The following is a 23,246-nucleotide window of genomic DNA, read 5'->3' on the forward strand; positions in this document are numbered from 1 at the left end:
TGTGCTGAGGACTCCAGAACTGGACCCGGGGCTCCAGGTTTGGTCTCCACAGAGTGGAACAGAGGGGGCAGAATCCCCTCCCTCACCCTGCTGGTCCCACAGCTTCGGATGCAGCCCAGGATCTGGTTGGATTTCTGGGCTGTGAGGACACATTGCTGGCTCCTGCGGAGCTTCTCCTCTCCCATCCTATCGTACTCTGATCCGTTCCGTTCTATTCCCATTCCTGAAGGCACAGGGTTGCCACCACAAGCAGAGCGGAGCCCAGCAACCTGACCACAGCAAAGCCCACCACAGCCCCACGGCGCAACCACGGACGTGGGCTCCTTCACACCGAAGAAGAAGGGTCACCACAACGCAAGAGAGAGCAGCTCCCGGTGTCACGGTTTGGGGACAGCGAGCTTGTTCCTGTCCTCGTCTGATCTGTTGTTCACCCCATGAGCAGGACCTACTCTGCAAAGCAAAGATCCTCGGGTTCAATCTACCGGCCCACGCGTCCCAGAAGGACAAGGGATGGAGTGCTGTCATCTCCTAGATGTCCCTCATTTGTTGAAAACACATCCTAACAGCCAACAGTTCCGTTCTGCCTCTTCAACCAACAGCTCATCCCTTCTTCCTCCTCCTCCCTGACACGTCACCATCTTAAATCCAAGCTCCATTTGGACAGCATCGCATCGCAGGACACCTCTTTGGTGTCCTCATCCCACCTGGACCTCACCAACCTATGTGACACCGACACCACGATGTCCTTTCCCAATCCACCCTTCCAGACTCCCACCAACACAGTCAAAAATGAGTGGAGAGGGGAAGTAAAGTCAAAGAACACCGGTGGGCACTTACTTCTCGTAGTCGTGTTTGCAGTAGAGCTGCCGGTTGCGACAGTAACAGGTCCCAGAGAGAAGCTGGAGGCAGACGGTGCACTTCACACAACCTTCATGCCAAGAGCGGTCGTTGACTCGCAGGAGGAACCGGTCGGAGATAGGGGTCTCGCAGCCAGCGCACACCTCCCGCATCTTGGAGTCTGAACCTGCGCAGCGGGGAAAAGACGCACGAGAAGTTCTCCTTTGCTGGGGATGGGGACCATGACCACGGGCACGGGTTGATCAGAGACATTGCGGATGCCCCACGATGTTCAAGGCCAGGTTGGATGGGGCTTGGAGCAACCTGATTGAGTAGGAGGTGTCCCTGCCCATGGCAGGGGGTGGAACTGGGTGGGCTTGGAGGTCCCATCCAACCCTTCTATGACTCGATTTCCTTTTTGGGGGTGATGCTCACCCTCACATCACTCCCTGCAATAGCCTGCTGCTGGTTTTTCCTTTCCTTTTTGAAGCATCGGAGTAGAAAAGGGGGACAGGAGGCTCAGCATGGACTTGCTTACCACAACCTTGACCATAAATGTCCAAGCTGGCCCTCCAAAAGCAACCTTCTGGGTTTTGCAGGTGGTGAATCCCAGGTGAACCCCAAGCCCACGGCTCTGCCTGCATTTAAATCACATTTCCCCCTGTTCTCCTGTTTCCCACGTTCCCCTCCTTTCCCCCCGTGGGACGTGGAAAATGGGAGAGCAAACATATGTCCTTCTGGGCAGGAAGGTGCCAAGCTTCTCGGTAACCTTGGTCCAGGTCAGAGCCCGGACCTGTGCCTGGATTTATTCCAGTTTCACGCCAGATTTGGGGCTGAGAGCTGCTGGAAAAGACTTCAGAGCTTTGGGATGGGTTTTTTTTTTTCTCCTCCTTGGTGCTATCGACGTGGAAATCTATGGCTGCTCTTCAAAGGCTTTGTCGCGATAACTCGGAGGTAAAGGAGGGAGTAATAAACGCCCTATCTGGTGCGCTGGATCTGGGCTGCGGGCTGAGCCAGGCAGCGGCACCCTCTCCACTGTCCACAGCCTCCGCTCTGCCAAGCTCCTCGCGTTTTACGAGCCTTCCTCCCTGTCCTCTCCAGCTTCCCAATGCCTCTCGTAGAATCCTGGAATGGGTTGGGTTGGAAGGGACCTCAAAGATCATCCAGTTCCACCCCCTGCCATGGGCGGGGACACCTCCCTCTGGATTTGGTTGCTCCAAACCCCATCCAACCTGGCCTTCAACACCTCCAGGATGGGGCATTCTCCAGGCAACCCAGTCCAGGACCTCCCCACCTTCACAGGAGAACGTTCCTCCCCAAGATCTCATCTCAATCTCCCCTCTTTCAGCTAAAAACCATTCCTCTCATCCTATCCCTGCACCCCCTCATCAAGAGCCCCTCCGCAGCTTTCCTGGAAGCCTCTTTCCATACTGGAAGCTGCTCTGAGGTCTTTTTTCAGCCCCAAAAGAGGACAATTTGTGTGCCATGCACGTAGGGGTGGTGGTCCCGGAGCAGAGCTGTAACAGCGCAGCTCTGGAACACCACATGGATAACTAAGGCACTAAGCAACCTCATCCCAGGGGCTGTGGGCTCACGCAGAGGTTTTCCATGGATATTTATCCCACATTGAGCTCTCCCCCCGTCTCATTTTTTCCTCTATTATTAACTTCTGCCATCAAATATTTTCACCCTTCTTGGCTTTGGCCCCATGGGCTCCATGTCAGAATGTCCTGAGTTGGAATGGACCCACAGAGGTCATCGAGGCCAAACCTCCAGGGGGTTACAGGCATCTGGAATTAAAAATTCCCACCTCTTTTTTAATTTAAGGAGGAAAAGCGGGAAATGGGTCTAAGAGTGAATTAATCTGAGAGCAGGGAGTTAAATCTGCCGGGAGCTCCAGGAATGTGGGCTTAGAGAGAGACCCCAAACTTCAGCCCCGGGGATGTTTGTCCCAGCGAGGATATCAGGGATTTGGGATGCTGGAGGCAGAATCCTGCCCACGTCGCAGCTCTGGATACAGAGGGAAGTGCCCGGCAATAAATCACACCCGAGTTTTGCTCCCCACAAATATAGTGATACCAGGACACAACGGGAAGGATCCCCAACTCTGGAGGGGAAAAAAGGGAACGTGAAAATCCCCGGGAAAGCTGTTGGCTTCCCCGAATTCCCCATCAGCCGGGGAGAAAGAAGCAAAACTGAAAGTACAGGAGATCCTGGACTTAAAGACACCATAAAACCACAACAGTTTGGACCCACAATTACATTAACGAAGAGCAATCCCAACCCACCAGGGTTTCTCCGCGAAAAGGGAAAACAAGGAGGATGCAATCCAGAGAGCCTGGCACCTAGGAGGCAGCTCCGGGTGCTTCATCCCAGCCTTATCCCAAATCACCCCCGCGTATCCAGGTCCTCCCACGGCACAGGAATTCCCCGTTGGGTCTCCTGGGTTGATATCCTTGCTGTGCTTTCAAATCCAGGGGTGGGAAGCCGGGTATCGGCTGCGGCTGGGATGGCCAAGGGCTACGCAGCCACAGCCTGGCCCTGGGAAGCTCCCTAAAATCAGCGAAGGACCGGGATAAACTACGGCACCAAAGGGATTTATCCAAGTCGGGGCACAAAAAAGATGGATGGATGGATGGATGGATGGATGGATGGATGGATGGATGGATGCTTGTGTCCCTGTCCCTTCCTGGCTCCTTGCTAAATGCCGCTAGGAACAACCTCAACCCACGGAGAAGCTGCTTTGGGATCACAAGTTGGAATTGTGCAGCGTGCCAGCATCCCACTGCCTCTAAATCCACAGAGCCAGAAAAAGCAAGGGAGCCCTTCCTCTCCCCGTTCACCCCAACCATCCAGGAGGGAAGGAATCTCCTTCCCGAGGGAGGAATAAACACTGCAGGGAAGCCGGGAGCGTTGCTTACGGCAGATGGGATCACACGGATAGGGGAAAAATGGGAAGTGCAAGCAGGGTCCGTTGGTCCCGCTGCAACTTGCGGATGCACCGAGACCCTCAGAGCAGCTCGGAGAGGATAAGAGGAAGACAACCATGGATGGAGTCTGAGCAGCCCAGGCTGGGGGGGATTGAGGGGGTCCCTGCTTCCCGGTGCCCGGCACCCCTTCCCAGTCCCTCCCGCACTCACCGAATCCCAGCACCGGCGTTGCCTGCTGCAAGCAGGACGGAGCCTCTTCCGTCTTCATCCCGGTGGCTGCAGACGGAGAGGAGCGTTAAGGACCAGAACCCTCCCAGTGAGTCAGGGTTGCTCGTTTGCCGCGTCCCGGAGCTCTGCTTAACGAACGGCAACGAAATCACGGAGGTGGCGGCATCCACCCACTTCACTCCCCACCATCCCTTTGGGGTTAGGACCAAATTTGCCCACGGCATCACCGGAGCCCACGTTGGGGTCTACGACTGCTGTGTTTCCCCCTCCCCATCCTGTCCTGTTGGGACACGGAGCTCGAAGGGTCCTTGCACTGCTGGGATCTCCGGACACAGATGGGGCGCACACGCGTGGGTGTCCACACACACACATCTGGAGCATCCCAACCACTCGGTTCCCAGTCCCTCCGCTGTCGGTGCGGCTGTCTGTGTTGGTGTTGGTGTCTCTGGTCACAGACAGGGCACACACACGTGGGTATCCCCCCCCTCTCCACACATATCCCGAGTATCCCAACCACTCGGTTCCCTGTCCCTCTGCTGTCGGTGTTGGTGTCGCTGGTGACAGACGGGGCACACACGCGTGGGTGTCCACACACACACACATCCCGAGCATCCCAACCACTCTGTTCCCCGTCCCTCTGCCCTCTGTGCAGCTGCCTGTGTCGGTGTCGGTGTCTCCGCTCACAGACACACGCACACGCGTGGGTGTCCACACACACACACATCCCGAGCATCCCAACCGCTCTGTTCCCCATCCTTTTGCTCTCAGTGCGGCTGTTTGTGTCGGTGTCGGTGTCTCCGCTCACAGACGGGGTGCACACGCGTGGGTGTCCACACACACACAATCCCGAGCATCCCAACCGCTCTGTTCCCCATCCCTCCACTGTCGGTGCGGCTGCTTCTGTCGGTGTCGGTGTCAGTGTCGGTGTCTCCGGTCACAGTCGGGGCGCACACGCGTGGGTGTCCGCACACACACACATCCCGAGCATCCCAACCTCTCTGTTCCCCATCCCTTTGCTCTCGGTGCAGCTGCTCGTGTCGGTGTTGGTGTCTCTGGTCACAGTCGGGGCACACACGCGTGGGTGTCCACACACACACACATCCCGAGCATCCCAACCACTCTGTTCCCCATCCCTCTGCTCTCGGTGCGGCTGCTCGTGTCGGTGTCGGTGTCGGTGTCGGTGTCTCCGGTCACAGACGGGGCGCACACGCGTGGGCGTCCACACACACACACACCCCCACATCCCGAGCATCCCAACCACTCTGTTCCCCATCCCTCTGCTCTCGGTGCGGCTGCTCGTGTCGGTGTCTCCGGTCACAGACGGGGCACACACGCGTGGGTGTCCACACACACACACATCCCGAGCATCCCAACCACTCTGTTCCCCATCCCTCCACTGTCGGTGCGGCTGCTCGTGTCGGTGTCGGTGTCGGTGTCGGTGTCGGTGTCTCCGGTGACAGACGGGGCGCACACACATGTGTATCCCCCCCCAAACTCCCAAACACCCTTCCCGGTCCTTCCCAGCCCCGCATCCCCTCGCTCGCCCACGCACGGAGCACTTACCGGGATGCCTCTCCCGACAGCGCTCCCGGGAAGGAGGGGAGAGCGAAGCAAAGCAGAGGGGCGCGATGGAACGCGCAGCCCCCGCCCGTGCGCGCTCCCCGCCTCCCCCGGGAGCGCGCCTGGACCGGGAACGCGCCGAGGACCCCATCCAGGCTGCGAACCCCCCCTTCTAAAGCCCGATCCGGATTGGGGAGCCCCGAAGAGGCGACCCCGACGGCAGCGGCTGTCGCGACAGAGGCTGCGCCCCTCGCGGCTGTCGCGGCCCCGGGGTCCGTCCCGTAGGGAGGGGAGAGGGGGGGAGAGGCTCAGAGCCACCGGGTTTGTTCATTAGGCTCTGGTTTGCCGCTCGCCGGGCCCTGTCGCGACAGGTGTGTCGCCGACAGGGCAGGAGGAGGCGCGTTCGGGCGCCGTCGGGGATGCTCGGGCTCCGTTCGCCTCCCGGGACGGGGGAAACGGGAGGAATAGGGGGAAAAGAGGGGGAATGGGAGAACCGGGGGGTACCGAGGGAAAGGGGGGAATGAGAGGAAAAGGGGGGAACTGGGGGAAAATGGGGAGAATTGGTGGGAAACGGGGGGGATTGGGGGAATGGGAGAACCGGGGGTGACCGAGAGAAAGGGGGGGAATGAGAGGAAAAGGGGGGAATTGGGGGGAAACGGGGGGAGTTGAGGGGAAAGGGGGGGATTGGGGAAATGGGAGAACCGGGGGTGACCGAGGGAAAGGGGGGGATGAGAGGAAAAGGGGGGAATTGGGGGGAAACGGGGGGGATTGGGGGAATGGGAGAACCGGGGGTGACCGAGAGAAAGGGGGGGAATGAGAGGAAAAGGGGGGAATTGGGGGGAAACGGGGAGAGTTGAGGGGAAAGGGGGGGGATTGGGGAAATGGGAGAACCGGGGGTGACCGAGGGAAAGGGGGGGATGAGAGGAAAAGGGGGGAATTGGGGGGAAACGGGGGGGATTGGGGGAAAGGGGAGAACCGAGGGTGACCGAGGGAAAGGGGGGAATGAGAGGAAAAGGGGGGAATTGGGGGGAAACGGGGAGAGTTGAGGGGAAAGGGGGGGGATTGGGGAAATGGGAGAACCGGGGGTGACCGAGGGAAAGGGGGGGAGTGAGAGGAAAAGGGGGGAATTGGGGGGAAACGGGGGGAGTTGAGGGGAAACGGGGGGGATTTGGGGAATGGGAGAACCGGGGGTGACCGAGGGAAAGGGGGGAATGAGAGGAAAAGGGGGGAATTGGGGGAAAATGGGGAGAATTGGTGGGAAACGGGGGGGATTGGGGGAATGGGAGAACCGGGGGTGACCGAGGGAAAGGGGGGAAATGAGAGGAAAAGGGGGGAATTGGGGGAAACGGGGGGGATTGGGGGAAATGGGAGAACCGGGGATGACCGAGGGAAAGGGGGGGAATGAGAGGAAAAGGGGGGAATTGGGGGAAAACGGGGGGGGATTGGGGGAAACGGGGGGGAATGGGGGGGAATGGGAAAACGGGGGGGTGGGGGGGAGAGGGGGAAATTAGGGGGAAACGGGGAGAACTGAGGGGAATGGGAGAACCGGGAGTGACCGAGGGAAAGGGGGGAAATTGGGGGAAAACGGGGAGAACTGCGGGAAATGGGAAAAACGGGGGAAACGGGGAAAACGGGGGGAGGTGGTGAGGGAAGAGGGAAAATGGGGGGGGCTGGGAGAACCGGAGGGAAACGGGGGGAAACGGTGGGAATGTGGGAAACGAGAGGAACTGGGAGAAAACGGGGGGAATGGGAGAACAGGGGAGGAGTGGAGGGAAACGGGGGGGAAACGGGGAAAACGGGGGGGGGGGGGGCTGGAGGGAATGGGAGGACCGGGGGAAACGGGAGAATTGGGGGGAATTGGGGAGAAAGAGGGAAAACGGGGAGGGGAGTGAGCGGGGGGGAATGGGAGAAGCGGGGGGACCGGAGGAAACGGGGGGAAACGGGGGGAAACGGGGGAAACGGGGGGAATTGGGGGAGAGAGGGGGAATTGGGGGAGATGGGGGGAATTGGGGGAGAGGGGGGGAAACGGGGGGAATTGGGGGAGAGGGGGGGAATTGGGGGAGAGGGGGGGAAACGGGGGAAATGGGGGGAATTGGGGGAAACGGGGGAAATGGGGGGAATTGGGGGAAACGGGGGGAATTGGGGGAGAGGGGGGGAATTGGGGGAGAGGGGGGGAATTGGGGGAGAGGGGGGAACCGGGAAAACGGGAGGGATTGGGGGGGAATGGGAGAACAGGGGAGGATGGGGGAGTTCCGAGGGAAACGGGGAAACGGGGGGAATTGGGAGGAAATGTGGAAAACGGGGGGGACTACGGGGAGTGGAAGAACCGGGGGAGACGGAGCAAATTGGGGGGGAATGGTGAAAACGGGGGGAAATTGAGGGAAACAAAGGAACGGGGGGGAATGGGAGAAACGGGAGAGGACTGAGGGAAAAGGGGGGAATTGGGGGAGAATGGGAGGAACGGGGGGGGACTGAGGGAAAAGGGGGGAATTGGGATAACCAAGGGGGGGGCATAGGGGGAAATGCAATGTGCACACATATTCCCAGTACACACGTGCACGCGTGTGCACAGCAGCTCCCTGAAGGGCACACGCACGCCTTGCAGGGCATGCACACGCGTGTGCAAAACGGCTCCCTGCCTTGCACAACCCCTCTTTGCATTGCACACGCAGCCCTTGCAGTGTGCACACATCCTTTCCGTGTGCGTGCACAGGTGTGGGCACACCAATGTGCACACACCCCCCTTCTAATTCAGGCACACGCGTGTGCAAAATGGCTCCCTGCTCTGCACATACACATCTTGCGCTGTGCACACACATATGGGCACGTCTGCTCCTGCAACACACTCCCCTTTCAGCCCATGCAGAGCTCCGTGCACACCAGCAGTGCACATGCACACCTTGCAGGGAATGCACATGCGTGTGCACGCCTGCTCCCTGCCTTGCACAACCCCTCTTTGCATTGCACACGCAGCCCTTGCAGTGTGCACACATCCTTTCCGTGTGCGTGCATAGGTGTGGGCACACCAATGCGCACACCCCCCCCCTTCTAATTCAGGCACACGCGTGTGCAAAACGGCTCCCTGCTGTGCACATACACATCTTGCGCTGTGCACACACGTATGGGCACATCTGCTCCTGCAACACACACCCCTTGCAGCCCATGCACAGCTCTGTGCACACCAGCAGTGCACACCCCTTGCAGGGCACACACACACCTTGCAGGGCACACACCCCCCTTGCAGGGCACACACACACCTTAGAGCGCTCACACACCCCTTGCAGGGCACACACACCCCTTGCAGGGCACACACACCCCTTGCAGTGCTCACACACCCCTTGCAGGGCACACACACCCCTTGCAGTGCTCACACACCCCTTGCAGGGCACACACACCCCTTGCAGTGCTCACACACCCCTTGCAGTGCTCACACACCCCTTGCAGGGCACACACACCCCTTGCAGTGCTCACACACCCCTTGCAGGGCACACACACCCCTTGCAGTGCTCACACACCCCTTGCAGGGCTCACACACACCTTGCAGGGCACACACCCCTTGCAGGGCACACACACCCCTTGCAGTGCTCACACACCCCTTGCAGGGCACACACACCCCTTGCAGTGCTCACACACCCCTTGCAGGGCACACACCCCTTGCAGTGCTCACACACCCCTTGCAGGGCACACACCCCTTGCAGGGCACACACACCCCTTGCAGGGCTCACACACCCCTTGCAGGGCACACACACCCCTTGCAGTGCTCACACACCCCTTGCAGGGCTCACACACACCTTGCAGGGCACACACACTCCTTGCAGGGCTCACACACCCCTTGCAGGGCACACACACCCCTTGCAGGGCACACACACATTGTGTTTGTCGGTGTCCTGGAGCTGCTTAATGTGGGTTCTGTGCTCGGTGGTAGAGATGGGAGCAGCAGGGGGGCAAAGGGGCTGCTTTTAGGGGTGCAGGGGGGATGCTTTTAGGGGTGCAAAGGGGCTGCTTTTAGGGGTGCAAAGGGGATGCTTTCAGGGATGCAAAGAAGCTGCTTTAGGGGAGCAAAGAAGCTGCTTTAGGGGAGCAAAGAGGTTGCTTTTAGGGGTGCAAAGAAGCTGCTTTAGGGGTGCAAAGAAGCTGCTTTAGGGGAGCAAAGAGGCTGCTTTTAGGGGTGCAGAGGGGCTGCTTTTAAGGGAGCAAAGAGGCTGCTTTTAGGGGTGCAGAGGGGATGCTTTTAGGGATGCAAAGAAGCTGCTTTAGGGGTGCAAAGGGGATGCTTTTAGGGATGCAAAGAAGCTGCTTTAGGGGAGCAAAGAGGCTGCTTTTAGGGGTGCAGAGGGGGTGCTTTTAGGGGAGCAAAGAAGCTGCTTTTGGGGTGCAAAGAAGCTGCTTTAGGGGTGCAGAGGGGATGCTTTTAGGGGTGCAAAGGGGATGCTTTTAGGGATGCAAAGAAGCTGCTTTAGGGGTGCAAAGGGGATGCTTTTAGGGATGCAAAGAAGCTGCTTTAGGGGAGCAAAGAGGCTGCTTTTAGGGGTGCAGAGGGGATGCTTTTAGGGGTGCAAAGGGGATGCTTTAGGGGTGCAAAGAGGCTGCTTTTAGGGGTGCAGAGGGGATGCTTTTAGGGATGCAAAGAAGCTGCTTTAGGGATGCAAAGGGAATGCTTTTAGGGATGCAAAGAGGCTGCTTTTAGGGGTGCAGAGGGGATGCTGTTAGGGGTGCAGAGGGGATGCTGTTAGGGGTGCAAAGGGGATGCTTTTAGGGATGCAAAGAAGCTGGTTTAGGGGTGCAAAGAGGCTGCTTTTAGGGGTGCAAAGAGGCTGCTTTTAGGGGTGCAAAGAGGCTGCTTTTAGGGACGCAGAGGGGATGCTTTTAGGGACGCAGAGGGGTTGTTCTTAGGGATGCAGAGGGGCTGCATTTGGGGATGCAAAGAGGCTGCTTTTAGGGATCCAGCGGGGATGCCCATAGGGATGAAGCCCCATCCTTAGCACCAAACCTCTTTAGGAGCAGGAGATCTCCCAGCAGAGACGCCAAACCCTCTCGGATGCGGCTCAGCTCTGCTCTAGCCCACCCAAGCCTCCCTTTCCTGATCCTACAGACGATCCCATCTCGCTCCGGTGGTTGCACCGTTGGGCAGCAAAGCCCCCACCCAGCCCCAACCTGCTCCCAGCATCCCAGCTGAACCACTCCAGCTCCCCCTCACCCCTTCCCAGGCAGAAGCTTCGTTAAGCAGAGCAATAATTGTCCTTTATTAGGCTGAGCTCCCCAGGGAGAACCTGGATCCCTTCGCTTAGGACCATCGAAATCCATCCCTGCTCTTGGAGAGGGAGAGGAAAGTGGAGAGGGAGAGGAAGGTGGAGAGGGAGAGGAAGGTGGAGAGGGAGAGCAGGGCGTGGGCACTTGGATAGTATAAATTAAGAAGAAAAAGGACCATTTGCGATGCCAGAGCATCGTCCGTCATCTCCACGCGGGGCTTCGCTCAGTTGGGCAAAGGCTTTTCGCAGACGTAGTAGCACTCGTAGGTGCAATAGACGTCGTTCCACTTCCCGGAGGTCCAAACGTGGGCACAATCCTCATTGTTGCCGCTGTTGTTGGGTTCTCCCTCCTTCCAAAATCTGGGCAGAGAAGGAGGGAATTGAGAGAGGGTGGCTGAGCAGAGCAGCTTTCCCTGGATTCACTAAACCTGTCTGATTTTACATGGATTTAGATGCTTCACTCACGTGAAGGTGGTTTTATAGTCGGTGCCATCAATCCATTCCCATTCCCCTTCGGAGTTCTCATCCGTCAGCCCGATCCAGAACCGCTCATTCCTTGTCCTGAACATGATAAAATTCTGCAGCGGGGAGAGGGATCAGGAGGGAAAAGCACCAGGAAAAGGCTCCTCGGGGGCAAAGCTTTGCATAGTGGAGGAGCCGGAGGGGCACAATTCCATAGGTGGGGATTTATCCACCCGGCGGAGGTGCAGGATAGGTGCTGGTGCTGTGCCCGGAGCATCCCGCACACGGGCAGGGGATGCAGGGATGCAGGGATGCAGGGATGCAGGGAGCGCCTGCTCTCTGCTGGCTGATCCAAAGGATAACAGCACCGGCTCCCAGCGAGGCTCGGGGGTGGCAGGATGGGAGCAGGGAGGACTTGGGAGAGGATTTGGGAAGCCTGGGCTTTCCTGCAGGAGGTTGGGATAGGATTCAGGATTTGGGAAGCCTGGGCTTTCCTGCAGGAAGTTGGGAGAGGATTTGGGAAGCCTGAGATTTCGTGTAGGAGGTTGGGATAGGATTCAGGATTTGGGAAGCCTGAGCTTTCCTGCAGGAGGTTGGAATAGGATTCAGGATTTGGGAAGCCTGGGCTTTCCTGCAGGAGGATGGAATAGGATTCAGGATTTGGGAAGCCTGAGCTTTCCTGCAGGAGGATGGAATAGGATTCAGGATTTGGGAAGCCTGAGCTTTCCTGCAGGAGGATGGAATAGGATTCAGGATTTGGGAAGCCTGGGCTTTCCTGCAGGAAGTTGGGAGAGGATTTGGGAAGCCTGAGATTTCGTGTAGGAGGTTGGGATAGGATTCAGGATTTGGGAAGCCTGAGCTTTCCTGCAGGAGGTTGGAATAGGATTCAGGATTTGGGAAGCCTGGGCTTTCCTGCAGAAGGCTGGGAGAGGATTTGGGAAGCCTGAGCTTTCCTGTAGGAGGTTGGAATAGGATTCACAATTTGGGAAGCCTGGGTTTCCTTGCTGGAGGCTGGGAGAGGATTCAGGATTTGGGAAGCCTGAGCTTTCCTGCAGGAGGTTGGAATAGGATTCAGGATTTGGGAAGCCTGAGCTTTCCTGCAGAAGGCTGGGAGAGGATTTGGGGAGCCTGAGCTTTCCTGTAGGAGGTTGGAATAGGATTCAGGATTTGGGGAGCCTGAGCTTTCTTGCAGGAGGTTGGGATAGGATTTGGGAAGCCTGAGCTTCCCTGCGGGAGGTTTGGAGATGATATGGGAAGCCTGGGCTAGGATTCAGGATTTGGGAAACCTTGGCTTTCCTGTAGGAGGTTGGGATAAGATTTGGGAAGCCTGAGCTTCCCTGCGGGAGGTTGGGATAAGATTCAGGATTCGGGAAGCCTGGGTTTTCCTGCTGGGATCTTTACCTGCTTGGCGTAGCTGTTAACGATCGCCAAGTGCGAGTGCATCTCTTCGCACTGAGCCTTCGCCTTGTGCCAACTCATTCTGGTCAGGGAGAAGTAGTAACATTTCCCGTCGAAGTATTCCCATTCCCTGGATCCGGCTCCGCAGGGAAACACTGGCAAAAGGAAGAGGGAGAGGAGGTCAGGGGAGTTGGAGGCAACCAGGATGGTTCTGGATGGAGCAGGAGGGTTTTCCCAGCAGCGCTCTGTGCCAAACTGGGAAAGACAACGGCATGACTGGGAAGCTTGCTAGATGTTGGGATGCCACAAAGTTGGCGACTTGCACTCAGAAAAACCTCTCCAACATGGAAAAAAAATGGATTTTCCTAAAGAACAAAGGGCAGAGCAGCAAACCCAGATGGGGATGGATGCTCAGCAGCAAAATCCAGAGCGGGAACAACTTAGGGACCGTCCAAAGGGGGAGGAAAGCTCATGGGTTTGGGCAGAAGCCAGGACTTACGGAGAAAATCCCTGCCAGAAAAGTTCTGTTTCCGTTCCGAGTGCAGTTCGTGGAGTTTAGAAGAAACAGCTGAAACTGTTAGGAGGAAGGGAGAGATGTTGGGTTAGTGGTTGGGCAGCAATCGCCTGCAGGGACCTCACCCGACAAGGCTAAAAGTGGGCTTCTTCTGGCTTTGGGATGAACGTTTCCAGCAAAGAAATCCCAGGAAACCTAAAACTCAGAGCTCATCTCGTATTTTATATATTTATATGTGCATATATTTACATATTTAGATATCTACAGAGAGATTTCATAGAATCATTGAGGAATGGAATGGGTTGGGTTGGAAGGGACCTCAACCTCCGTCCAGTTCCACCCCCTGCCATGGGCAGGGACATCTCCCACTGGATCAGGGTGCTCCAAGCCCCATCCAACCTGGTCTGGAACACCTCCAGGGATGGGGCAGCCACCACTTCTCGGGGCAACCTGTGTGCCCTCACCCTCACAGGAAAACATCTCTCCCTAAGATCTCATCTCAATCTCCCCTCTTGAAGCTCAAAACCATTTCCCTCATCCTATCCCTGCACTCCCTGATCCAGAGCCCCTCCCCAGCTTTCCTGGAGCCCCTTTCCATACTGGAAGTTGCCCTAAGGTCTCCCCGCAGCCTTCTCTTCTCCAGGCTGAACAACCCCAACTCTCTCAGCCTCTCCTCATTCAGGAGGTTCTTCAGACCTCGGATCATCTCCGTGGCCTCCTCTGACCTCGCTCCACCAGCTCCATGTCCTTCCTGTGCTGAGGACTCCAGAACTGGATGCAGGGCTCCAGGTTTGGTCTCCCCAGAGCGGAGCAGAGGGGCAGAATCCCTCCCTCTCCCTGCTGGTCCCACAGCGTTGGATGCAGCCCAGGATCTGGTTGGGCTTTCTAGGCTGCGAGCACACTTTGGTGGCTCCTGTAGAGCTTCTCCACCCCCAGTACCCCAAGTTCTTCTCCTCAGGGTTGCTCCTAATCCATTCTCCAACCAGCTTGTGTTTGTCCTTGGGATTGCCCCAACCCCGGTGCAGGACCTTGCCCTTGTTGAACCTCATGAGGTTTGATGGTCCCACCTCTCCAGCCTGTCCAGGTCTCACTGACCGACACCTCAACCATTTGGATGGTGTCCCTTCCCTCTGGATGCCATCCCATCCTTCTGGAGGGACACCATTCAGCTTGATGTCATCTCCAAGCTCGCTCAGGGTGCCCTTGATCTCGCTGTCTGTGTTGTTGGTGACACTATTAACCAGCACTGGTCCCAGTACTGACCCCTAAGGGACACAAACTCATCACTGATCCCAATCTGGACATCAAACCATTGCTTGGTACCCTCTGGATGCGACCATCCAATCAATTCTTCATCCACCCTTATGTACTTATATATTTTTGATATATTTTTCTACGACATCTTAAATATTTAGCACATTTATTTATGTTTCATAGCTGGACGGTGGCATGGACATCAGTGGTCACTACATGGGACAGTCTGGGAGCTCCTCTGGTCCTCCTGTCCTGTGGAATTAGGTCTTATAATGTCCCCTAGAGCCTGAGGGGGACCTCATGCACTTCGACCTCACGTCTCTCTTGGTCCTCCCTGCTTAATTAATGAGTTCAAAGATGACCCAGTACCTCTGGAAAGGGACACAGCGAAGAGGATGATGGTCAGGAGCAAGGAGAGGGCCAGTAGCAGGTAGACGGTGGAAAAGGATCTCATCTTCTGCTGGAAGACGTTTCTGTCTTGAAAACAAAACAAAAGGGATGTGACAATATTTATCAAGTCGTAGAATGGGTTGGGTTGGAAGGGATCTCAAAGCCCATCCAGTTCCACCTCCTGCCATGGGCAGGGACAGCCCCCACTGGATCAGGTTGCTCCAAGCCCCATCCAACCTGGCCTTCAACACCTCCAGCCACCACTTCGCTGGGCAACCTGGGTCTCTCCATCCTCAGAGAACATTTCTCCCCGAGATCTCATCTCAACCTCCCCTCTTACAGCTCAAAACCCTTCCCCTCGTCCTGTCCCTGATCTAAAGCCCCTCCCCAGCTTTCCTGGAGCCCCTTTCCATGCCGGAAGCTGCTCTAAAGTGTCTCCAGAGCCTTCTCTTCTCCAGGTTCCCAATTTCCCTCAGGTCACCGGGATATTTATCATGGTTTCTGTGGTTCCATTTATAGAAGGGTTAATCAATAACCCCTAATAGTTAACTATTTGCTACAGAAGCCAAAACATCGATGGTCCCTCTTGTTCAGACACCCCAACCCAAACACCGCCGTCACACCACACGTTGCGTTAGCAGCTGAGTGGCCTTGCTCAGGGACAAGGCGGGTGATCTCAGCCACCACATCAGCAAAATAAACAGGAATGAGAAGGTTTTGTCCCATTTTTTAGGCTGTGTTGCGTTTCTAAATCCTCCTGGCTTCCTCGTTCCCCTTCCCAAAAGGTATATGGCCCCCCAGGTGACAGCCCACAACCTGGAGGGCTCTTTGAAGGGCTCAAGCGCACTTCTCGGAAGGGCTGAACCTTGCAAAATGCCCTTGGATTCTACGGTTCGGTCTTGGAAATGCCCTTGGGTTCCGCAAGGACCACCTGGTTTGTGGAGATCAACTTGCGAAAGCTTCAGAAGAACCTAATTTTACTCCGGTCCAAGATACTTCCAAGGCTGAACCCTCCCCGGTGCTGCTGGTTGGGGACCATCCGCTTCACGTCACCAGCAATCCTCAGTGATGACCCACACCTACGGGAACGTCCCTTTCCCTTCCTGGCTCGCTAGGGTTGGGTTCTCCATCCTAACCCATCGATCCTGGAGTAGCCAAGCTGCCTAAGCTGAGGAGGAAGAAGAGCATGGACCCTCCTCTCCCTCAGAAAACAAGCAAGTTGGTAGAAGACCATGCCACAAGCTTCTGCCTCGTTCCCCTCTCTCCCCAAGCTGATGGGATGAAGGGCTGGTGTGGCTGACCTTTACCTTTAAACACATGCAGATCATCGTGAAGATGTTCCTCATCCATCCTGGAAAGCTGTGGTTGGGGAAGTGGGGGGGATGAAGCTTCCGACTGAGCCAGCAGCTGCTTTTTCACCCAGATCTCTGGAATAGAGGATTTGCAATACCTCTAGGGATGGTCAACCCAAAGGTTATAATTTAACCAAGCAGTTTTTGAAGCCGGGTCCTATTGGTTTGTCCTCTCAAAATAGCAGCTTGGGTTGTGTCCACCTCCAGTAATTCATCAGTCCAGAAGTTTTCCCCACACGCCCTCTTCGTTTATGACTTTCCCCCATCCCTTTGCATTAAAAAGGGGCAAATTCTCAAATTTTGAAGGCGTTTCCTCCAAACGCAGGAACGAGCAGGTCAGGAAAATAGGGAATGGTCTTTCATTCGGAAACCAAAGCTGAAGGCACAAGGAGAGACCCAACAGAAGTGCTCATCCATGAAAACAGAGCTGGGCAAAGAGGGATCTGAACAGGCTGGAGAAGCGGGACCATGTGAACCTCATGGAGTTCAACACAATCATTGCAAGGTCCTGCACTGGGGTTGGGGCAAACCCAAGCATAAATCCAGCCTGGACGGAGAACGGATTGGAAGCAGCCCTAAGGAGAAGGATTTGGAGGTGCTGGTGAGAAGCTCCACTACATTTCTCAAACAATGAATTTTTTTTGCCAAACAAGACTCCAGCAGCAAAGCAAAGGGCGACCACTTGACCAACGGCAGCAATTTTGTGCCATGAAGATCACTTAAACCATCACGTTGAGATAAAACGTGTGTTGGAGGTGTTCAAGGCCAGGAGCAACCTGGCCCAGTGGAAGGTGCCCCTGCCCATGGCAGGTGATCTTCGAAGCCCCTTGCAACCCAAACTATTCCATCATTCCAGGATTCGAATTATGAAACTCTCTAACTCCTGGATCCTCCTAACACTCCTCAAGAGACTCTTCCACTTCCCCAGACCACCCCAGATGCAACCTGATGTTCCCTACCCTTCCTCATTGGGTTTTTCTCCCTCCCTTCAGACCAGAGCGTTCCCCTGAGAGGATTAATGTCTCAGCTGAGCCGTTTCTGGGTCTGCCTCTGGATGAAGCTCTTTTCCCCCCGCCCTCTACTCCGCTTTTGCAATCACCGCTGGGTTTCGGACAGACCTGGGTGGCAGTGACCCCGCACCTGACGAAACCCTCGTTGCTCTGCACCTCGCTAGCAACCGGTCTTTGTGCCCTGACCTCCTTTCCGCTCCTACACACAATCTCAGGAGCTTTAGGGCAAATAAACAAGGGATAAATGTCCCAGCTCGGCTTTGGAACTCATCCCAAGGCTGCTGGCTTAATAACAACTGGCTCAGGGATTTACGCTGCGGTAATTAGTGATATTAAAACTCCAAGCGCTGTCTCTCCCAGCGCCCTCCAGGCTTGGAGAGCGAAGGTATAACACTAAACCAATTAAAAACCCATCAGACAGCCAAGACGTCGCTCAACATGGGGAAGAACCTCAGCGTTCCCAGTGGAACAGCAGCAAGACCGGTGGCACAGCCTTCCGACCAAGGCGATTCCATATCTGATGGTCCCAACTGAGCAGTTTGCTCCAGGAGCACCTGATTGCTAAACACAGAAGAGGTGATTCCGAGCTCCTGCAGCACCAAAGGGGCTTTGCAGGTCTGGAAGCAGGAGGGGAGCTGGAAATATTGAATGACTGGGAGCAAATTAGCAGACTTAGAGCATCCCACTGCATCAGGGTGCTCCAAGCCCCATCCAACCTGGCCCTCAACACCTCCAGGGATGGGGCAGCGACCGCTTCTCGGGGCAACCTGGACCTCCTCACCCTCATGGGAAACCATTTCTTCTCAATATCTCACCTCAAACTCTCCTCTTTCAGCTTGAAACCATTCCCCTCATCCCATCCCTGCCCTCACTGATTAAATGCCCCTCCCCAGCTTTCCTGCCTAAGGGAAAAGCCTTGCTAGGACCGAAGGGTGAAATCAGGAGAGAAATCCACGCTCTGGATCACTGCAGCCTGGCTCTGGCGCTGACTCCGTGGCCTCAGGCCATCGACTCCACAGTCTCCAACACCCGAGGGGTCGTAATATAAAGCATTGAGACAGTTGAAGGAAAATCTTCATTCAATTAAAACGCTGCAGTATGAGGAAACAGAATTAGACAGTGTTTTTTATTAAATAAAGGCAATATTTGGTTTAAAAACATCCTCGCCAATATCCTTCTGAGGAGTGACTCTGTTCTCAAAGCTGGGTGCTCCCCAGCTTTCTGACTGCCCAGATCCATGGTGGATCCTACAAAACCCAAGTTTCCGACAAACCATTTTGTGTGACAAGATTGCTGCTTTAGCCTCTACGGAAATTCTGTCCCAAAAGCAGACACCGTGGCTCCCAGGATATGCATGGAGCCTCCCAGAAAGCAGAATTTACCACAAAAAGGGCACTTAAGGCATGTAAACGAAGATCAAAATCCCTGCTGTACCTCGCTGCATGTCAAGGAGCCTCGGAAAAGCTACAGAAGGGAAAATCCGCCTGGATTTCATCCATGATTCCATCCTCAAAGCGAACCCCGTGCAGCTGGAGGCTCCTCAGCCCGGGCAGTGCTCGGCACAAAGCGATAACGGCGCTGGGAGAAACCGTACGGTAAAGGTTGAGGCTGAGCATCTCCAGGCTCCGCAGGGATCCCAAGGAATTCAGACCCGCTTCTGTCAGCGCGTGATCCTCACCAATCTCCAGGATGCGCAAGCGTTCCATGTAGCGCCCGATGGAGCCAGCGGCCGAGTCGCCGATGCCGCACTGGCACAGCCTCAGGCATTCGAGCTCTTCCAGACGCGGAGCCGCTTGGCAAATCCCGGCGTCCGTTAGGCGGTAGGCACCAAAAACGCTCAGCGTCTTCAAGCGGCTCCAGGATGAGACGTTCAGCAGATGGCGATCGGAAAAAGCTGGGACGTCGCGGATAACGAGGTGCCGGAGGTGGGGAAGGGCGGCGGAGAACCAGGCAGAAGGGATTTCGCAACAGCTCAGCTCCAGCACAGTGAGGGAAGCAGGGATGCTGCCGTAGGGAATGAAGCGGAGATCTGTCTCCACCAGGCAGAGGCGGTGGAGCTCGGGGCAGCGCTTTCCGAGGGCGGCCAGCAGCGCAGGGGAGAGGAGACGTGGCTTGAGAGCAGAGCGCAGTGTCCCTCGCAGCCGGAGCGACCGCATGCTGGGCTGGAAGCGCCGGCGTAAAAGGTGCCACAGGGAGCGCGAGCTGAGCTGGGGGAAAAGGGGCTGTTAGGGGGTGGCAGGGGCACCCCCAGAGCCTGCCCACAGTGGGGGAAACCCCATCGAGTCCCCTGCTCGCTCCCCTCCAACTCAGACCCCCCCTTCCTCTTCCTTCTCAGGCCCCGCTTCCTCCTCCTCAACTCCCTCCCCTACTTCTCAGCCCCCTCCTTCATCCTCCTCCTCAGCCTCTCTTCCCCTTCTCAGTGACCCCTACATCTCAGCCCCCTCTCCCCATCTCATCCCCTCCTCCTCCTCAGCCCCCCCCTCCTCCTTCTCAGCCCCCCATCCTCCTCAGCCCCTTCCTCACCCTGAACCCCTCCTTCCCCTTCTCCCCATCTCAGCCCCTTCCTCACACGTCAGTGCCCCCACTCTTCCATCTCAGCCCCTCTTCTCATCCCCCCCCTTTCATCCCCCCTCCTCCTCCTCCTCTCAGCCCCTCCCTCCCTCAGCCCCTCCCCTCCTTCTCAGCCTCCTCACCTCCTCTCCTTCTCAGCCCCCCCACCCCCCCCAGCCCTTATACCCTTCTCAGCCCCACCACTTTCTCAGTCCCCTCTCCACCTCCCAGCCCCCCCATCCCCATGCCCATGCCCCCTTCCCAGGCCCCCCTCAAACCTCCTCATCCCCTCCTCCTCCTCAGCCCCCTCCCCTCCTTCTCAGCCTCCTCACCTCCTCCTCTTCTCAGCCCCCCCTCCTCCTCAGCCCTTACACCCTTCTCAGCCCCACCCCTTTCTCAGCCCCTTCTCCACCTCCCAGCCCCCCCATCCCCACGCCCCCTTCCCTTCCCAGGCCCCCCTCAAACCTCCTCAGCCCCTCCTCCTCCTCCTCCTCAGACCCCTCCCCACACATCTCAGCCCACCCCCCCCCATTTCTCAGGCCCCCCTTCCTCTCTCTCCCCTTCTCATCCCCTCCCTTCTTCTCAGCCCCCGCCACCCCATTTCAGCTCCCCATTCTCATCTTCCCCCTCCTTCTCGGCCGCCTCCCCTCCTTCCCCTCGTCCCCTCCCCCACCTTCGCAGCCCTCCCCCACCTTCGCAGCACCCCCCCACCTTCGCAGCCCTCCCCCACCTTCGCAGCACCCCCCCCCACCTTCGCAGCACGCCCCCACCTTCGCAGCACCCCCCCCCACCTTCGCAGCACCCCCGTACCCGGTGCGGGCTCACATCCACGTCCCTCCACACCTCCCGGTCCAGCGCCAACCGGTGCCACCGCCTGCAGACGCTGAGGAGAGGCCGGAAGAGGTCATGGCGGCTCCCTCTCCCCTTTCCCTCTCCTCTTTCCCTCTCCTTTTCCCCCTCACAACTCTCACCTCGCCGCTCTCAGCCGCTCCTTCAACGGCAACAGCGTCAGGATCCGCACCAACACCGAATCGGGCAGAGCCGCCACTGCCGCCACCATCCTGCCCGGATGGGGGAGCGCCACTTCCGGTTTAGGCACCCGGAACTTCCGGGCACTTCCGGTTCCGGCTGTGGCGGAGCGCGCAGAGCTCGGTGGGCGCTGGGGGACCTCGGGGGGGCCCAAACCCATCCAATTCCTTCTCTCCACCCTTTCCCAGCGCCCCTTTCTCCGCCACTTCCTTCTTGGCGCCTCTTCCCTCCGCTTTCCGGTTCCCCTCCCTCCTTGACTCGTTTCCCTCTTCCCTCTGGGCCCTTTCCCCCCCTCCCCTCTCGTCCCGTTTCCCCCCTCCCCTCTCGTCCCGTTTCCCCCCCTCCCCTCTCGTCCCCGTTCCCCCCCTCCCCTCGCGTCCCCTTTCCCCCCCTCCCCTCTCGTCCCGTTCCCCCCCTCCCCTCGCGTCCCGTTCCCCCCCTCCCCTCGCGTCCCGTTTCCCCCCCTCCCCTCTCGTCCCGTTTCCCCCCCCTCCCCTCTCGTCCCGTTCCCCCCCTCCCCTCTCGTCCCGTTTCCCCCCTCCCCTCTCGTCCCGTTTCCCCCCCTCCCCTCTCGTCCCGTTTCCCCCCTCCCCTCGCGTCCCGTTTCCCCCTCCCCTCTCGTCCCGTTCCCCCCCTCCCCTCTCGTCCCGTTTCCCCCCCTCCCCTCTCGTCCCGTTTCCCCCCCTCCCCTCGCGTCCCGTTTCCTCCCCCTCCCCTCTCGTCCCGTTTCCCCCCTCCCCTCGCGTCCCTTCCCTGCCCCCCGCGTCCCTTTCCCCCCTCCCCCCCTCGCGTCCCGTTTCCCCTCTCCCCTCACGTCCCTCTCCCCCCTCCCTTATTGTCCCCTTTGCGGATGACACTAAACTGAGAGGGAGTATGGATCTGCTGGAGAGCAAGAAGGCTCCGCAGAGGGATCGGGACAGGCTGGATCCATGGGCTGGAGAGCAAGAAGGCTCCGCAGAAGGCTTGGGGCAGGCTGGATCCATGGGCTGGAGAGCAAGAAGGCTCCGCAGAAGGCTTGGGGCAGGCTGGATCCTTGGGCTGGAGGGCAGGAGGGCTCTGCGGAGCGATGAAGACAGACTGGATCCATGGGCTGAGGGACTTTGAGGGGCTGGAGTGTGTCCGGAGAAAGGGAATGGAGCTGGGGAGGATTCTACCCTCCCTGTTAAGCCTCACTGTCTCCTCTCTCAGGCAACCATGATTGAAGTCGTCTGCAACGATCGACTGGGCAAGAAAGTGCGGGTGAAATGCAAGTATCCACTGGGAATCGGGATGTTTGGGGACTTGGGGGGAGGTTAGAGGGGCTCCTCCTGGTTTCTTCCTCTCCTGGTTTTCCTTAACGGCTCTGTTAGCACTGAGGATTCCATCCGGGATCTGAAGAAGCTGATAGCAGCGCAAACTGGAACCCGTTGGGATAAAATTGTGCTCAAGAAGTGGTGAGTGGAGACAACAGGTAGAAAAAGCCTCTGTCCTGGGATGATGGGAGGGGACAGTGGCCCCATCCAGGTCTGTTGGGACCCCCTCCATCATCTCAGGGTGCTGGAATCTGTCTTGGAACCTTCACAACTATGTTTTCCATTCGTACAGGTACACCATTTTCAAGGATCACGTCACTCTTGGCGACTGTATCCTTCTCCAAGCAGGTGTTTCTCCCCACAAACCCTCACCCCATCCATTTCCTTACTTTTTTCTTAACTCCCTCCTCCAGATGAGATCCATGATGGGATGAACCTGGAGCTCTACTACCAGTAACGGCTCCCAGTTTGTTCTGGTGAATCATGGGGAACCCCCCACCCCCACCCCACATCCTGAAATCCCTGTTATCCACTGCTAAATCCCGTTATGTCCAAGCTGGAGCAATGTTGAAGCTCTAAACGTGCAGCAGAAGCTCTAAATGTGCAGTAGTGACCCTGGAGTGTTGAGTTGGTTTATAATAAAGGTGTTTTTCCAGGCTCTGATTGTTGTGTGGCTCTGTGGGGAGTGGGAACAGGCAACTGGGAGGGAACGTGCATGGCAGCTTCCAGGAGACCACATTTTACCCCAAGGGGCATTTGAGGCATGGAAACAAAGGACAAAATCCCAGCTGCATCGAGAAGCCTTGGAAAAAAACACAGAAGGGAAAAGTTCATCAATTATTACATTGTTAAAACAAACTAGGCTGGGAGAACTGGTGCTGGAGGGCTCAGGTTCCTGTTATCTGTGGGTATGGCCAAGCTGGAGTCATGTTGAGGTTGTAACACTGCAAGAGTGACGCTGGAGCCTTGAACTGGTTTATAATAAAGGTGTTTTTCCACGTTTTGTGAGTCCGCGGGGGAGCGAGGAGCCAGTAAACGGGACTGGAGCAACGCTGCGCTGTTCCTCGACGACTTTTGTCCACCCGCGGCCACCGTCCGCTTCTGCGTCACGTGCGGGCAGCCCTCGCGCTGCCCCTGACGGGCAGGCGTTTCAGCCAATAGAAATGCGAGACGCGTGGGCGTTGCCTCCTC

The 23,246-nt window shown here is 57.2% G+C and overlaps 4 protein-coding genes across 5 annotated transcripts in view; 1 reads left to right on the forward strand and 3 right to left on the reverse strand.

Moving 5' to 3' along the window:
- LOC104063314 (LIM homeobox transcription factor 1-alpha-like) overlaps positions 1-4,035 on the reverse strand; it is a 29,627-nt gene extending 25,592 nt beyond the window's left edge. Inside the window, exons 1-2 of the mRNA XM_054051944.1 lie at positions 3,978-4,035; positions 838-1,024 (exon numbers count right to left, since the gene is read on the reverse strand). Coding sequence (XP_053907919.1) covers positions 838-1,024; positions 3,978-4,035 — 245 coding nt within the window. The remainder of the gene's footprint in view (positions 1-837; positions 1,025-3,977) is intronic.
- A 6,751-nt stretch (positions 4,036-10,786) lies between these two features.
- LOC104063254 (hepatic lectin-like) lies at positions 10,787-16,338 on the reverse strand. The gene is made up of 6 exons (XM_009565417.2): positions 16,130-16,338; positions 14,802-14,909; positions 13,164-13,238; positions 12,668-12,819; positions 11,270-11,382; positions 10,787-11,164 (listed from the first exon to the last, which is right to left on the reverse strand). Exons 1-6 carry the CDS (start codon positions 16,170-16,172, stop codon positions 11,029-11,031), a joined length of 627 nt encoding a protein of 208 aa, XP_009563712.1. The 5' UTR covers positions 16,173-16,338; the 3' UTR covers positions 10,787-11,028.
- An 84-nt stretch (positions 16,339-16,422) lies between these two features.
- On the reverse strand, positions 16,423-20,838 carry FBXL12 (F-box and leucine rich repeat protein 12). 2 transcript variants are annotated; one of them, XM_054051861.1, is made up of 3 exons: positions 20,706-20,838; positions 20,545-20,617; positions 16,423-19,391 (listed from the first exon to the last, which is right to left on the reverse strand). In XM_054051861.1, exons 1-3 carry the CDS (start codon positions 20,792-20,794, stop codon positions 18,630-18,632), a joined length of 924 nt encoding a protein of 307 aa, XP_053907836.1. In that variant the 5' UTR covers positions 20,795-20,838; the 3' UTR covers positions 16,423-18,629. The 2 variants fall into 2 exon arrangements, with proteins under 2 accessions (XP_053907836.1, XP_053907837.1); XM_054051862.1 differs by lacking the exon at positions 20,545-20,617 and having other exon boundaries at positions 16,423-19,386; positions 20,706-20,818.
- Positions 20,801-22,713, forward strand: UBL5 (ubiquitin like 5). Its single transcript, XM_054051865.1, has 5 exons — positions 20,801-20,886; positions 21,952-22,013; positions 22,113-22,196; positions 22,348-22,385; positions 22,469-22,713. Exons 2-5 carry the CDS (start codon positions 21,958-21,960, stop codon positions 22,510-22,512), a joined length of 222 nt encoding a protein of 73 aa, XP_053907840.1. The 5' UTR covers positions 20,801-20,886; positions 21,952-21,957; the 3' UTR covers positions 22,513-22,713.
- Positions 22,714-23,246: the final 533 nt, after the last annotated feature.

Source organism: Cuculus canorus, chromosome 30, assembly GCF_017976375.1.
Source record: "Cuculus canorus isolate bCucCan1 chromosome 30, bCucCan1.pri, whole genome shotgun sequence".
Lineage (NCBI taxonomy): Eukaryota > Metazoa > Chordata > Aves > Cuculiformes > Cuculidae > Cuculus > Cuculus canorus.